At 35.7% G+C, this 13,836-nt stretch overlaps 2 protein-coding genes across 2 annotated transcripts; one reads left to right on the forward strand and one right to left on the reverse strand.

The window, feature by feature from the left end:
• Nucleotides 1-58: 58 nt before the first annotated feature.
• Nucleotides 59-2,321, forward strand: LOC132192231 (Pentatricopeptide repeat (PPR) superfamily protein). Its single transcript, XM_059607505.2, has one exon. The coding sequence runs from the start codon at nucleotides 162-164 to the stop codon at nucleotides 2,088-2,090; it is 1,929 nt and encodes a 642-aa protein (XP_059463488.2). The 5' UTR covers nucleotides 59-161; the 3' UTR covers nucleotides 2,091-2,321.
• Nucleotides 2,322-2,707: 386 nt separating this feature from the next.
• On the reverse strand, nucleotides 2,708-7,316 carry LOC132192233 (rho GTPase-activating protein 4). The gene is made up of 5 exons (XM_059607508.2): nucleotides 6,512-7,316; nucleotides 4,755-4,875; nucleotides 4,405-4,524; nucleotides 3,908-4,138; nucleotides 2,708-3,567 (listed from the first exon to the last, which is right to left on the reverse strand). Exons 1-5 carry the CDS (start codon nucleotides 6,916-6,918, stop codon nucleotides 2,947-2,949), a joined length of 1,500 nt encoding a protein of 499 aa, XP_059463491.1. The 5' UTR covers nucleotides 6,919-7,316; the 3' UTR covers nucleotides 2,708-2,946.
• Between the last annotated feature and the right edge of the window lie 6,520 nt (nucleotides 7,317-13,836).

A 13,836-nucleotide genomic window follows, 5' to 3' on the forward strand; every position in this document is an offset into this window, starting at 1 on the left:
CGTATAGTGTTATTTGTATGTTGGTTGTATTAAAAGGGTGTGACAAAGAACATTTTTCCTTATTCTTTGAACTACTAGGCGGCCAATCCATCCTTTGCCTATATGCTATTCCAAAACGTCATGCCGTTTCAACTATCTCCTATAGCGAGCGAACTCCGTCCATGACTGTCCGACAGTCGCTCATCTCTCGCACAAACAAACTACTGGACTTCCAAACCACCGCAACCACGACCACGAGCACAGGTACAATCACAACCAGCCCATGGAACACTCGCCTAAGAGAACTAGCAAAGCAATGCCAATTCACCCAAGCTCTCACTCTCTACCGCCAAATGCTCCGCTCTGGCGACCCACCCAATGCCTTCACGTTTCCTTTCGTTCTCAAATCCTGCGCCGCACTCTCTCTTCCAATATCCGGCGCGCAGATCCATTGCCACGTCATCAAGACCGGGTGCAAGCGCGAACCATTTGTACAGACTTCTTTGATTTCAATGTACTGTAAATGCTCTTTTGTTGATTATGCACGCAAAGTGTTTGAGGAAAGTGGTGGTGAATCGAGAAAGCTGACTGTTTGTTACAATGCTTTGATATCTGGGTATACGTTGAACTCGAGATTTTATGATGGGGTTGTATTGTTTTGTAAAATGAGGGAAGCGGGTGTGTCAGTTAATTCAGTTACGATGTTGGGGTTAGTTCCTTTGTGCACGCTTCCTGCGCATTTGGGTCTTGGGATGTGTCTTCATGGTTGTTGTGTGAAGTTTGGGTTGGACACTCATAATTCTGTAGCAAATTGTTTGCTGACAATGTATGTGAAATGTGGAGCGGTTGATTATGCGCTGAAGTTGTTTAATTTGATGCCTGAAAAGGGTTTGATTACTTGGAATGCAATGATTTCTGGATATGCTCAAAATGGACTGGCTACCCATGTTTTGGACCTTTATCATAAGATGGAGTTGAGTGGGATTCATCCTGATGCGGTGACGCTTGTCGGGGTTCTCTCATCTTGTGCTCACCTTGGTGCCCATATTGTTGGTCGTGAGGTAGAACGGCGAATACAGTGTAGTGGGTTTGGTTCCAACCCGTTTCTGAGTAATGCTCTGATCAATATGTATGCTAGGTGTGGTAATTTGGCAAAGGCTCGTGCTATATTTGATCACATGCCTGAGAAAAGTTTAGTTTCGTGTACGGCAATCGTAGGTGGGTATGGAATGCATGGACATGGGGAAATTGCAGTGCAGCTCTTTGATGAGATGATCAGGAGTGGAATCAGACCTGATAAAGCTGTTTTTGTAAGTGTCTTGTCTGCATGTAGTCATGCAGGACTAACTGACAAGGGCATGGATTATTTTGCTGCAATGGAGATGATTTATGGGTTGCAGCCAGGTCCAGAGCATTACTCTTGCGTGGTGGATCTTTTAGGCAGGGCTGGACGACTCAACGAAGCTAAGGAGCTCATTGAGTCGATGCATGTAAAACCTGATGGTCCAGTTTGGGGTGCCCTTCTGGGTGCCTGTAAAATTCATAAAAATATACAGCTAGCAGAATTGGCTTTTGCGCGGGTCATCGAGCTTGAACCTATGAATATCGGTTATTATGTGTTGTTATCAAATATATATCGTGAAGCAGAGAATTTGGAGGGGGTCGTGAAGGTTCGAGCAATGATGAGAGAGCGAAAACTCAGAAAAGAGCCTGGGTATAGCTATGTTGAATATAATGGGAGGGTTCACCTTTTCTTGGCTGGGGATGGAACTCACCCTCAAGCAGGGGAGATATATAGAATGTTGGATGAGTTGGAAAATTTAGTGAAGGAAAATGTTGGGTTTTATAAGAATGATCAAGAACGAAGAAGTAATGAAGAACTTCTAAGTGGTATGGGAATGCACAGTGAAAAACTGGCAATTGCATTTGGGCTCTTAAACACTAGGCCAGGGACAGAGATTGTTGTGATAAAGAACCTGAGGATCTGTGAAAATTGTCACTTGTTTATTAAGTTGGTTAGCAAGACTGTTGATCGTCAATTTGTTGTTAGAGATGCAACTCGTTTCCACCATTTCAGGAATGGGATCTGTTCTTGCAAAGATTATTGGTGAACCCCTTCAGAATCAACAAGCCTTGGTGAAAGAGCAGCCTGTCAAAATGTCTCAAAATAGGGTACATTATTATGCATGGCTACGGGTCACGACTGGTTCAAGCTTGAAATTTTTAAGTTGAACAGCAATGTTGGAAATTAATGAAAAAAAATATTGTTTTAATCCGCCTTACAAAATACGCAGAGCAGTGCTTGTATTTATATCCAGTTTGTATCCATCAGTTGTACGTGATGTTTATCGGCTTAATTGACAAGATAATTACAGAAAATAAAATTTTGATAACAAATATTATCCCGAGAATATTGCAGTAATGCTATTCTAATTCTAATCCTTGCTGTCTTTCTGTTTATTGGTTGTTGATGATGATCAAGAGTTGATCCAATAGACATCTCGTCAAATTAACAGCCAATCAAATACCACACGTACAAATTCTTTGTGCTGATACATGCTTTAAGACTAATCCTCACGTAGATATTACTGTTGCAACGACTACTGAATTAAGGGATGTATACTTTCTATTTTCTTTCTTTCTTTCTTTTTTTTTTTGGATGGTTCCTGAAAACCAATATCATGGAGAGAGAGAGAGAGAGAGAGAGATCAGTGGCGTTCACATTACGAGACTAAGGAATTTTAATTGATCAAAAGGACTGTACCATGAAAACACACAGATGTTAGAACTGGTTAAGGACAAGTTACAGCAGGAAAAGTTCAAGAAACCCCACTCAGAAGCGGTGTGTAAAAGCACACATGAAACCATACACGGATATTTCCAAAGGTGAAAACACAAGAAGCCAACTGGTTTCACCTGCTGGCCAATTCCCCAACGACCCTACCGGGAATAGCATTCCAACGCCCTTCACCGCCAAGCTTCAACCAGCTCTGTCCTTGAGTTTATACGCCCGACAATTCCGGGTCCCTTGGTCTTCTGACTCTTCTCTGCAGGACCTCCTGACCGAGACATCAGACCGACCTTTTTGGACCCCTTCTTGAAGCTCGACAAACTTGATAGGCTAGTTTTGCTCTTGGAAACATTTGTTGGAACGCCTCCACTTGGCCCTGTTAAACCCCCATCTTCAAGTTCTTTACTTTTACTTTTAACTTGAGATGCAACCTCACAGGGACAATTATCAACCAGAGAATGATTCCCCCCAGGATTGACAATTTGACTAGAAGGTGGGAAATTTTCTGCTCCGCGTTCAGTTGTGGAGTAACCTTGGACTGTGTTACCAGGGCTCTCTGTTGCAGGTTCTTCAGTGACAAATAATTTCTCTTCATCCCCCTTGTCCTCCTCTTCGGCCTCCTCGAGACATGTTTGAAAAGAACTTTGATGGCCATCTTCATCAGAAGGCTCTAGGGGAGAAACAGGAGTTGACTCTACCACAGACTCTTCTCTTTCTTTTAAAGTCCTGACGATAAGATTTTTGAGAAAATTCATCACCTGGACTGCATACATCAACGCAGTCAATGGATCTGCCATCTGCATTGCAAAAATAAAACATCAGAAAGGCTGTTACTGCACAATTATCTGACCATAGGAAGATTTTAGCAGGTTCCTGGGTAATTCTCATCGAAAGTGACCGTGTTAAATGTCAGTGTTAGAACATGTTTTACAATACCTCGTGTGTGCACTAAAAGTCTAAAATTCCCCTGTTTATGCCATCCTTCCTAACAAACTCTGTTTAAGGCAAAACCATTACCAAAGCTGAGGAAGATATGAACATGGATACAGTCAAATCTCAAGCTCTACTAAACACAAATATGGAGTTGGCTCAAATATGTGTATTTCAAATTTAAGAAAGTGAATAACTTTCACTCACCTGAGTCATGTTTGGGGCAAATACCATAGCAACATTTCGAGCATTCATCTTGTTCAAGTGTTCCAGTTGTGCAACATCTGCCATTAAGTTTATGGCCCAATCCAGCAGAGCAGCTTCTATTGGGGGAAGGAGCCTCACGAGATGAGCACACTCCTCTTCTGACTGTGATTGCATCACCTGCTCTGGTGAGAGAGAGTCCAAAACACCAGTTGGGAGCTCCCTAAACCAAGCCTATTGAAGAATAAAAACATCAGATTAATTTAAAATGTTAATTGACAACAGAACATGCTCAACATCGAATCCACCAGCATGATGAGAGGGAGGGGAGTATTATTCACAACCCATGAACCAGCACCTTTTACAGTTTGACCACCAAAGAAAAAGCAATTCAGCAGGTAAGTTGCAAACGATGCACAAGGGAAACACAATTTCTTAATTGCAAAACAAGCCTCTTGATGAAATAATTGATAAGGAGAAGATCAGTCAGCAAAGCGTACCTTTATAAGACCGGCCAAGCAGTGTACATCAATACCATCAGGTATCATACCCCTATTTAATTGGTCACGGACATACTCCTCTTGACTGTTATCAGCATTAATCCTGAAAATTCCTTCTGCCTGCATGTTTGAGTTCAAATTTATTCAATGTTTGTTGGAGTTGAAAAGTTAGAAGAATTCAAAAGCCCCAGGGCTAAAATGATAAAATCTTAGTAAATAAGCATTCCTGGTAAAAGAGAGCTCTATCGGCCACTATATGATGTAATCATTGGACCTCTACTGTAATAAATTTAACACTTCTACTTCACATGCAAGAAGAAAGGGATAACAAGGGATTGATAATCACGTACCTGCAAGCCCCCTTGTGCATACAGGCGCCTTTGCATCATCAACAGTATTGTTGGCACACTATTTCCTCTTGCATCAAATGAAAGCTGCATAGATTCCGTTGAAACCCCAAAAACATTTGCACTACACAAGGAAATTATCTCTGTTAATAGTGTAACATTAGATTGGAAACCATAATCATGACACTAGACAGGAGCGATAAGTCTGCAACATATCAGAGATGTTTAGGAAGAATGAACAGAGGATATGAGTAATACTGTTCTTTTTCTTTTCCCTTTTTTTTTTTTTTTTTACTCTGAGCTAGTGTTTGTCCTTATCTGGTTGGCATGGCATTTTTACCTTCGCAAATAATAGAAGCAAACAATGGGGCACTAACAACAGAAGTATATTGTATAAAATATATCAAAAAATGAAAGAGGCCAAGGATGGATGTGCATGAATTATCCTGTATATGAGAATTTAATGGAGGGGACTGATGTGATTTACGGGGTAATAATAAACACAAAACTCTTTGCATAGGTATACAGAAAGGGGAAAAGTGAAGAGGAGAAAAGGAAAGACACCTAAGCATACAGAATCAAGAATGATACCATCAGAAAAAAAAATAAACAGTTGGATACTTCTTTTGGGCATGTAAAAAAACCACATAATGTCCTTCTCTAATGAAACTGTCAAAATATGGATCAAGAGACAGGAATCAGAATATTTAATCTGGTTTTAGCTTTGGATCACTGAGAAAAAACAGCAAAATATTCACTAGAGATCTCGGTTAATGGCTTGAAAAAGTGTCCTTCGAAAGGAGGTCAGATTCCAAATTGCGTAATATGGAAATGGATAAAATATGTGAATAGAAAGATGAGAAAGCAATGCTTGATGCAGAATGGGTTTAAACAGGAGAAACGATATCAGCAGATCACTGTTCAAAACCTAAATTGAAGCAAAGCATTTTTTCAGGAAGCAGCTTTGAAGTACTCTCCTGCTTCTAAAGATGATGTGCATAATGTTTGCTTGAAAAAAGGCAATACGAGAATTTCGAAAACCCTATCAAAAAGGTACATTTCAAACATTATACAGACAATGTATTCAGGAAGCATCCCTACAGCAGACATCTTATAAAAGACAAACAGAGAATGACTCCGTTTGATACATTTTTGTTAAACGACAAAAAAAAAAAAAGAAAAAAAGAAAAAAAAAAAAAAAAAAAAAAAAAAGTAAACATAGACTTCTATTATAACTTCATAGAAAGAATATTGGTGGAATTGATACTTATCAAAAAAAAAATATTGGTGGAATTGAATCCATTATCTAGTGGATTTTCCACAATGGCGGATACCAACTACCAAAGCAAAACACAATGCCATATATCAACACGAAATTAAAGCACCAAAAAAAAAAGTTAGAGAAAAACTCTAATTCGTGAAAACAAGAAAAGATACAAAATATCAGCATTTGATGCCTTAGAAGGGGGCATATAAGCCCATATAATTCAAGAACTACAACCCAAAACAGGATTTCTTTTTTTTCAAAAATCCAAAGCACCCAGTTGTGTATGAAGCAAAGAACATAACTTTCACAAAAGAACTAACATGTGACAATAAATTTTTCAAAAAAAGATCCGACTTACCAACAAATCTAAAACGCAGAACGTAACTTGAAGCATGTGCAAATTTTCAAAAAAAAAAACAAAAAAAAACAAAAACATGGCGACCCATCAACCAGAAAAGAAGTCTAAAGTAAAGAAATAGAAAGAGAAACAGACCTGGCACTGGGAGCCCTTCTGGGCACTTCGGGTTCAAACTCAACAGGAAGGCCAAGAAAGCCATGGAATCGATCAAAGGTAACATGGGCAACATGCCTGACATTGGAAGGCCACCCAATCTCCATGGAGGAGAGCTTCCCTGACCCAGAAGTACTACACCCAATCAAAGACTTCCTAAAAGCAGCCACCAAAAGTGCCAAAAGAGACAGCTGATCTCCCTCTCTGTCTCTTTCCTTCCTTTTCCTGTCTCCCCCTCCAACCTCTTCTTGTTCCTCCTCTGTTCCCAAATGGCCCTCTATTGTCTGGCTGTTAAGAAGGGCATGTGGGTGTGAGCCATCATTGGGTGTGGAAGAGCTTGAAGGTGAAGGGAAGTGAGATGGGGATGGGGATTGGAGTACCTCAGTCATATTGGGCAATTATTTGTGGGCAAGACACAGTCTTTATTTTTTCTTTATTTTCTTTTTCAAATCGATTTTTTTATTCGATTTTCTTGTGGGTGTCTTACGGAAGACCAAGATTTGGGCATGAATGTGGAGTAGAGTTGGATTGAAGGAAGGTTTTTGGATGGTAAGACGTGACTATCATCACTTTATTTTCTCCTTTAGTTTTTCCTTTCCTCTCTTTATCCTGGCTGGCTGTTCCTGTATTGAGGGATGAAGAAGCAAGGAAGAGAGAGAGAAGGTAGGGTAGGGATGGAGATTGTAGGGGACCTAGGGGTAGAGTAGAAGGAGATGATGACAGAGGAGTTGGTTTTTGTATTCTAGTTTGAGAAAAGAAAGGGGAGGTGGGTAGTGTTCCTCCTTCAGAGCCAAGCCATCCAAATCATCACCTTAAGATATTAGCGTCTCTGGCCCTTTCGGTTTTCAGGCACCTGTTTTTTAATTAAAATTAAAAATTAAAAAAATTAAAAATTATATATTTATCTTATTATTATCTTATTTTGCAAATGCCCATTCACGTTTGTGAATTAAAAAAATGTAATCTCCTCTCCATTCATCGGATAATTTCTCTTGATCTCTTCAGCTCTTATGACGGTTGGACTGTTCGTGCCACCAAAATCGACAGGAGTGAGAACAAATGTGCTCACAATATTGCTGAATAGGTCGTTACTACCAAATTACCAATTAAAGCATCTCCAACAAGATAATTAAATTAGGAGTTATTTGTTTGTGTCTAGCAAAGTAGTTATTTTACCATATTTTTTCTTATAATGTTAACAGTAAATAAACTCTTATGTCTATTTACTATTTACTATTAACATTACAATTTTTTTTTTTTTCTTTCTCCCATTTTTTTCACTATCTCTCACACAAATTATAAAGAATATAATAGAATATATGTTAGAGTGTGTATAAAAAAAATAAAAATAAAAAGTAATTAAAATAAAAATTTATATTTTTTCAATAGTTATTTTAAATTTTGATTACCCTTCCCGATGCTCTCCTATTTGTATCCAATTTTAGATAGCAACAAAAATCCTCTTTTGGCCTTTTTCATTTTATTTTTAAATAGGTTGTGTGTGTGCTTTTTTATTATTATCTTGTTATTACTATTCTTGTTTGTATTTGTTATGGTACGTACTATCTCATATATATATAATGATGGATGGTAAGTAGTACTAGGAGCAATAATGGAAAATGTTTAACAATTAAGGCTTTGACACTTTAAGAATTTGGGCTTTACCATTCTTATACATGCGAGTAATACATGGATGTGTGTATTACACAAGAATAGAAATAAAGATTACAATTTTGGTTATAATTTTCTTAATAACAATTTTATTCATCAATCTTCGACATTTAATGCTACAATTAAAATTATTAAGAAGCTTGTAACTTTCATCATGGACGGTAGAGGGTTTAGCCGATATGGAGGGTCGATTATCGAGTTGATATGTCATGCAGATTACCATGTTGAAGTTTGTGAGTAAATCTAAAATATGAGAATAAAAGCAGAAGCATTCAATGTTGATATCTACGTCTACCACTTTGAATGACCCCTATGTTTACATTGTGTTTACTACCTTAATTATTTATCGTATATAAGTTTTTATTTATAGTTGAATAAATCAACTTATACAAATAAACCTAAATCGATTTATACAAAGAAACATAAATCAATCCATACTAAAAAAACTATAAATCAATTAAGTAAATATCAGAATATATTTTAACCAACACTATTCTTGCAAAAACATATTTACCATAATCTAAATTTATCACCAAGCGTGACTTTTAGAGATTATAGAAATAATATATGATAATTACAACAATATTAATAAATTTCTTTTTTTTCTTCTTTTTTTTCCCCTAATTTTAAGAATATTATATTGTTTATTTCCTTAAACCGTTTTAATGAAGATCTGTCTAAGTGCTGTGATTGGATAGGAGGAATTTTTTATTATTATTATTTTTTCTTTCTTTTCTTTTGGCCATCGGGATTGGATTTGGATTACCTCATATTTTCTAAATATATGAAAATTTCATATTATAAAATATGAGCTCTCCATTTTATTTAATGGTCTAAATAAATACATAAGTTTGTGTTCTCAGGCAAGTGAATTTGACATATTAAAAACTAAATTAATTATCTCGATAACTCATTAACATCTGCATATATTTAAATCATTGGATAAAATAGAGGACTTAAATTAAAAAGGAAAATACTAAGTGTTCTGTTAGTGTTCTCCTGATGTCCTTTCAACTATAATATAACTTTTAAAATCACCAATAAGTTAAAAGTTTAATAATAATTTTAAATTTAATGGTAATTTTAAAAGTTATATCATAATTTAAAAGATATCAAAACAATACTAAAAGAACACATAAGATTTTTCAATTAAAAAAATACGAGAATTACATATTCTAAAAATATACTAGGGATCTCAATTATGGGGATATGCCTGGTTTTTAGAGGAAGCAGGCCCTAAATAGACAAGTCTTCCGAACAGCACCTGACTCTGACAGGCAAGAGACCAAATGGAAGACCAACTGCAACATGGGTAGTGACTTTTTTTTCTTTTTTTTTTTTTTTTTTTTTTTAAAAAAAATAATGTTAAGGAGTTAAGACCACCTAGTCAGCTTTAATAAAGCTCTAAATAATGTAGCAAAAATGTCAGCGTCCGGGACCCCCAGTTTCCCAAGCATTTCAGCATGTTAACATCTTCTACCTCCAACACCCAATAAAATTGTCCCTCTTATGCTTCATTATCCAAAGTGCATCCAATTCATAGGATTGATTAGAAGGGGTTGACATCGATTGCAAGCAACTCTTATGGAATAAGGGGGAGGTGGTGAGGGACTGGCCAATGCGACAGCGACCACATCCGCTACGTGGTCGATAAAGATTAAAGTTGGTGACAATTGAAAAAATATGAAGTTTTAGGTTTTTAGATAGAAGTTGACAGAGATTTCGATCCTAATAATTTTTTGTTCGTAGTGTAGAAAACACGAGAGAGAGAGAGTTCTTATAGGACCATTTGAGATTTGCTTATGAGTTTCATAAGGACTTTTTTACATTTACCGTATGGATTCAGCAAAATTGTTCGAAATCTCTATCTGATTAGCGGCTGTTGAAAATTGATAAAATTTTAAATTTTTTATATAGAGTATAATGTGGTAGAATCTGAACATTTATTGAAATAAATGGTGTCACTCATCAAAAAAAAAAAAAAAAAAAAAAAATCAATTCTTAGATTCATAAAATTTATAATTAACCCGGTGATTAAACTAAAAAAGTTTGGGGTCGGAGTTGGGTGTAGTAAGGGAAGGTGTAAGTTGCTTCAAGAGGATGTAATGTTCTAAAATTTCTTAGGTATTTCTAATGAGAGATTTGTTTATAATTATGACTCAAAAGGGTAGTTGCCCTTTTGTCTCCATTTTTGGGAAGAAGGGATGTTAAAACTGAGTTTTGGTAATTATAACTCTAGTAATTAGGGTAACTTCTAATCGGCTTTTTTTTTTTTTTTTTTTTTTGCTTTTTACCTCTTTGGTATTCTTGCTCTCTCACCCCTCAAATAATTGATGGCAGATGGTAAAAAAAATAGTATCTTGTGATTATATTTACATGCTTTGCGTACGTTATACTTGGACTGCAATTGATTGTTTTTACCACTAATAGGAGGGAACTGAGTAAGGTTTTGTATGCTGAAATGATTAAATCTCATAGCTGCAAAGTTTCAACATTTATATTCAATGATTCACACGAATACAAAGCATACTTATTCAATGACTGCTGCTATATGTAGTACATATACTTATTCAATGACTGCTGCGATATATGAGTACTACGGTTTTTATTACAAATTATCTTCCAATCCGACTATTCATAATTAATGAAATAATTAAATAAAAAATTCGACTCTAAATTTAATTAGTTAATGAATAATTTATCATGTATACACTCTTAATCATTTCACCAATTACGAATTGTCACTTCTATTTGTAAAGCTATTGTACTAAAAGCTGGAGTACCCCATGTACGTAGGACGAGACAAGAGTTAATTGGGTCCTATAATTTTACTTTAGGTCTTATTAGTATTCAATTTTATGTTTTATTTAATTTTTTAAGAATCAATGGTGTTATTTTTCCTAAATTATTTCGGGCACATAGGTCAATAAATGGGTGTTGCCTTAAGTTATTTTTGATAATCCAATAAATGAATTTGTCAATAAGTCTATTTGAGTGTGATTTGCACTGCAACAAAGAAAGAGATTTGACGAATAAATACATGTTGAACAAATTGTTTTGAGGTGCGACTCTACCACACCATTTTTGCTGGCCAATGAGTCTGGTTAATTCCGCTTGAAATCTTATTGTTGGCCAGTAAAATTCTCGTTTAAACTAGGGTTTCTTTGTATCAAAAACTAAAACTCAAACTCAACAAGATACATCTAGGATAGTAAAACTCAAACTCTCCCAACCATGCTCTTTTTGTGTAACAAAGTAGTACATGTGGTTATCATTACATGCTTGCTTCCAATACACTTAGTATTTAGTGGACACTAATGATTTACCATTAATAGGTGCAAACTACAATTTTTTTTTTCTTTTTTTGGGTAAGGTTATGTGTGCTGAAATCATTAATTTAAGTCTCCCATCTCAACAAAATCTCTATTCAACGACTCACATGAGTGCAAAGTATACTTATCCAAAGCCCATTACTAACTAATTCATGAAACCAACCACAGATAGTGACAAGTAAATTCCTTTAAGGTCACCCTCTTTTTGGACTTTTGGTCACATAATTATGAAACCAAGATCTATTTAGATTCAAAAGAAGAAGAAAATATCTGACTCAGGACAAACAAGAATAAGAAGAACATGTAGCAGCAGAAACTTTAATTTCTTAATTAATATTTTAACACTTTTTCTTACGTGTGGACTCAAATTAGGACTGATAATTGTGTTTTAGAATATATTCCTAGATATGATTTAAGTAGGGTTGATCAGTCTGGTCTGTTTAAATAAATGAGTCGGGTTAATGCTGGTTTATATAGTATTATACCAATTTCTTGACACGACTCGAACCCAACACGCAAACTCTCTCTTAATACGTAAGACTCAATATGTTAAATATTCAATTGAAATAGGAAAAAAATTACATAAACATGTTCGAACTCAAGATTTATACTTTGATAATATATTAAATCTTCATTTATTTGAAAAATTTAAAGCGATAAAAAGACAAGGAAAAAAAAAAGAGAAAAAGAAAAGAAGAGAGAGAGAGAGAGAGAGGTGTATATATAGCTGTAAAAAGACACTGCTACATGTGGCAATTGGCATCTTTAAACAGAGTAAATTGTTTGATGCAAGTGGTAATATTGTATCAACAGAGAGATTCTCTCAGAATCAGAGCATATAATATCACCATCAGTACTTGATGCAGCAGCCTGAAAGAACAGAGAGTTGCCTCATCATCTTTCTTCTGTTTTTGCTTTTATTACTACTTCTCTTCTTAATGCCGCTTTCAATCTAATAATAAGTTTTATAGATATATATTTGATGCCTTTTTTTAGGGCAGTTTATAGTAAGCAGACCGTACACAGAAAAGAAAAAGCAAGACAGAAGGCCCAGGCGAGAGGCTGTCTTCTCTTTTGAACTTGAAGAGAAGACAGCCGTTGTGATCACTATTTCAAATTCAAACTGTAGATGGCGGGGCGGGCAGCTGTACGTTTACCTTTTCATGTACCCTAAAAGATGTAGGGCTACTAAACGGTAACAAATGCCAAAATGGCTTTCTTATTTCCGGTTTTGTATTTCTTATTGCAACAGCAGTTTCAAGCGAGCCTAGAAATACTAAATTTGAAAAAAAGGGCAGTGGCTTCAAGCAAAAAAGAAGATGCCCAGTCTTTTTTCTTTCTTTTGTTTTTTTTTTGGTTCAATTTAGCCTATTAAATTAACATTTGCAATGATTTACAATAAGCTTTATAGGTTTAAAAAGTGGCTTAAAACTTATTGTCGTAAGCATAAATGACAAATAACTTTCTAACTCGAACTTTGATTTGAAATTTTGACGAAAATTGTTAGTGAAACCTTAGCATCAATAATAAAAAGACATGTGTCTCTTACAATAAAAAATAAAATAAATAATATTTATGAGGTGATCAGACTACCTTAATTTGGTTAGGGGGTTTTAAAGGTGATCGAATTACCTCCAAATCTCATATTTGGTTAGAGAGAGTGGCTAAACCATCTACAAACTTTGGGGGTGATTCGGCCACCCCTTCTAGCCAATTTGGGGTGGTCGGACCACCCCCCATAGAATTTCTTTCTTTAATTAAAAAAAAAAAAAAATGTTTTTTTTTTTTTTTAGGATACACATGTTGTATTATTATTAGTGTTTATCTAGTACTCTAACAGTTTTGGGCAAAATTTCGATTAGAAGTTTAGAACGGTGAAACTATTTATTATTTATAGTTACCGCGAAGTTTAAACCCTAGAAAGTTTATTACAAATCGATGCACCATGTGAACTAATTTTGCATTTTTTTTCCTTTTAAAAATATATGTAAGAATAACATATTGATTAATCCTATTAAAAATGTGAATGGGAGTGCATTTATAAAAATTTGCAGTTTGAGAACAACCGTAAACCCAAATGGAACGGACCCTAAAAATGGATGTGAAAATTACATACTTTAAGGATGAATGCGAGTTTAATAGGCTCCTTTTGGCGCAGTGGTTAGCTTCGCGACACTTTCTGAACTGCTGGTTCAGGTTGCTCTAGAAGCAGCGACGTATTCAATGACCAGCTCGTTCCCCAAATTTGACGTGCCCAAGAAATTTGGGAAGAAGAGGGGTGGATTTGGGAGGAGAGGGGGGCAG

The sequence above is a fragment of the Corylus avellana genome, chromosome 10 (genome assembly GCF_965113065.1).
Source record: "Corylus avellana chromosome 10, dhCorAvel1.hap1.2, whole genome shotgun sequence".
NCBI classification, from domain to species: domain Eukaryota; kingdom Viridiplantae; phylum Streptophyta; class Magnoliopsida; order Fagales; family Betulaceae; genus Corylus; species Corylus avellana.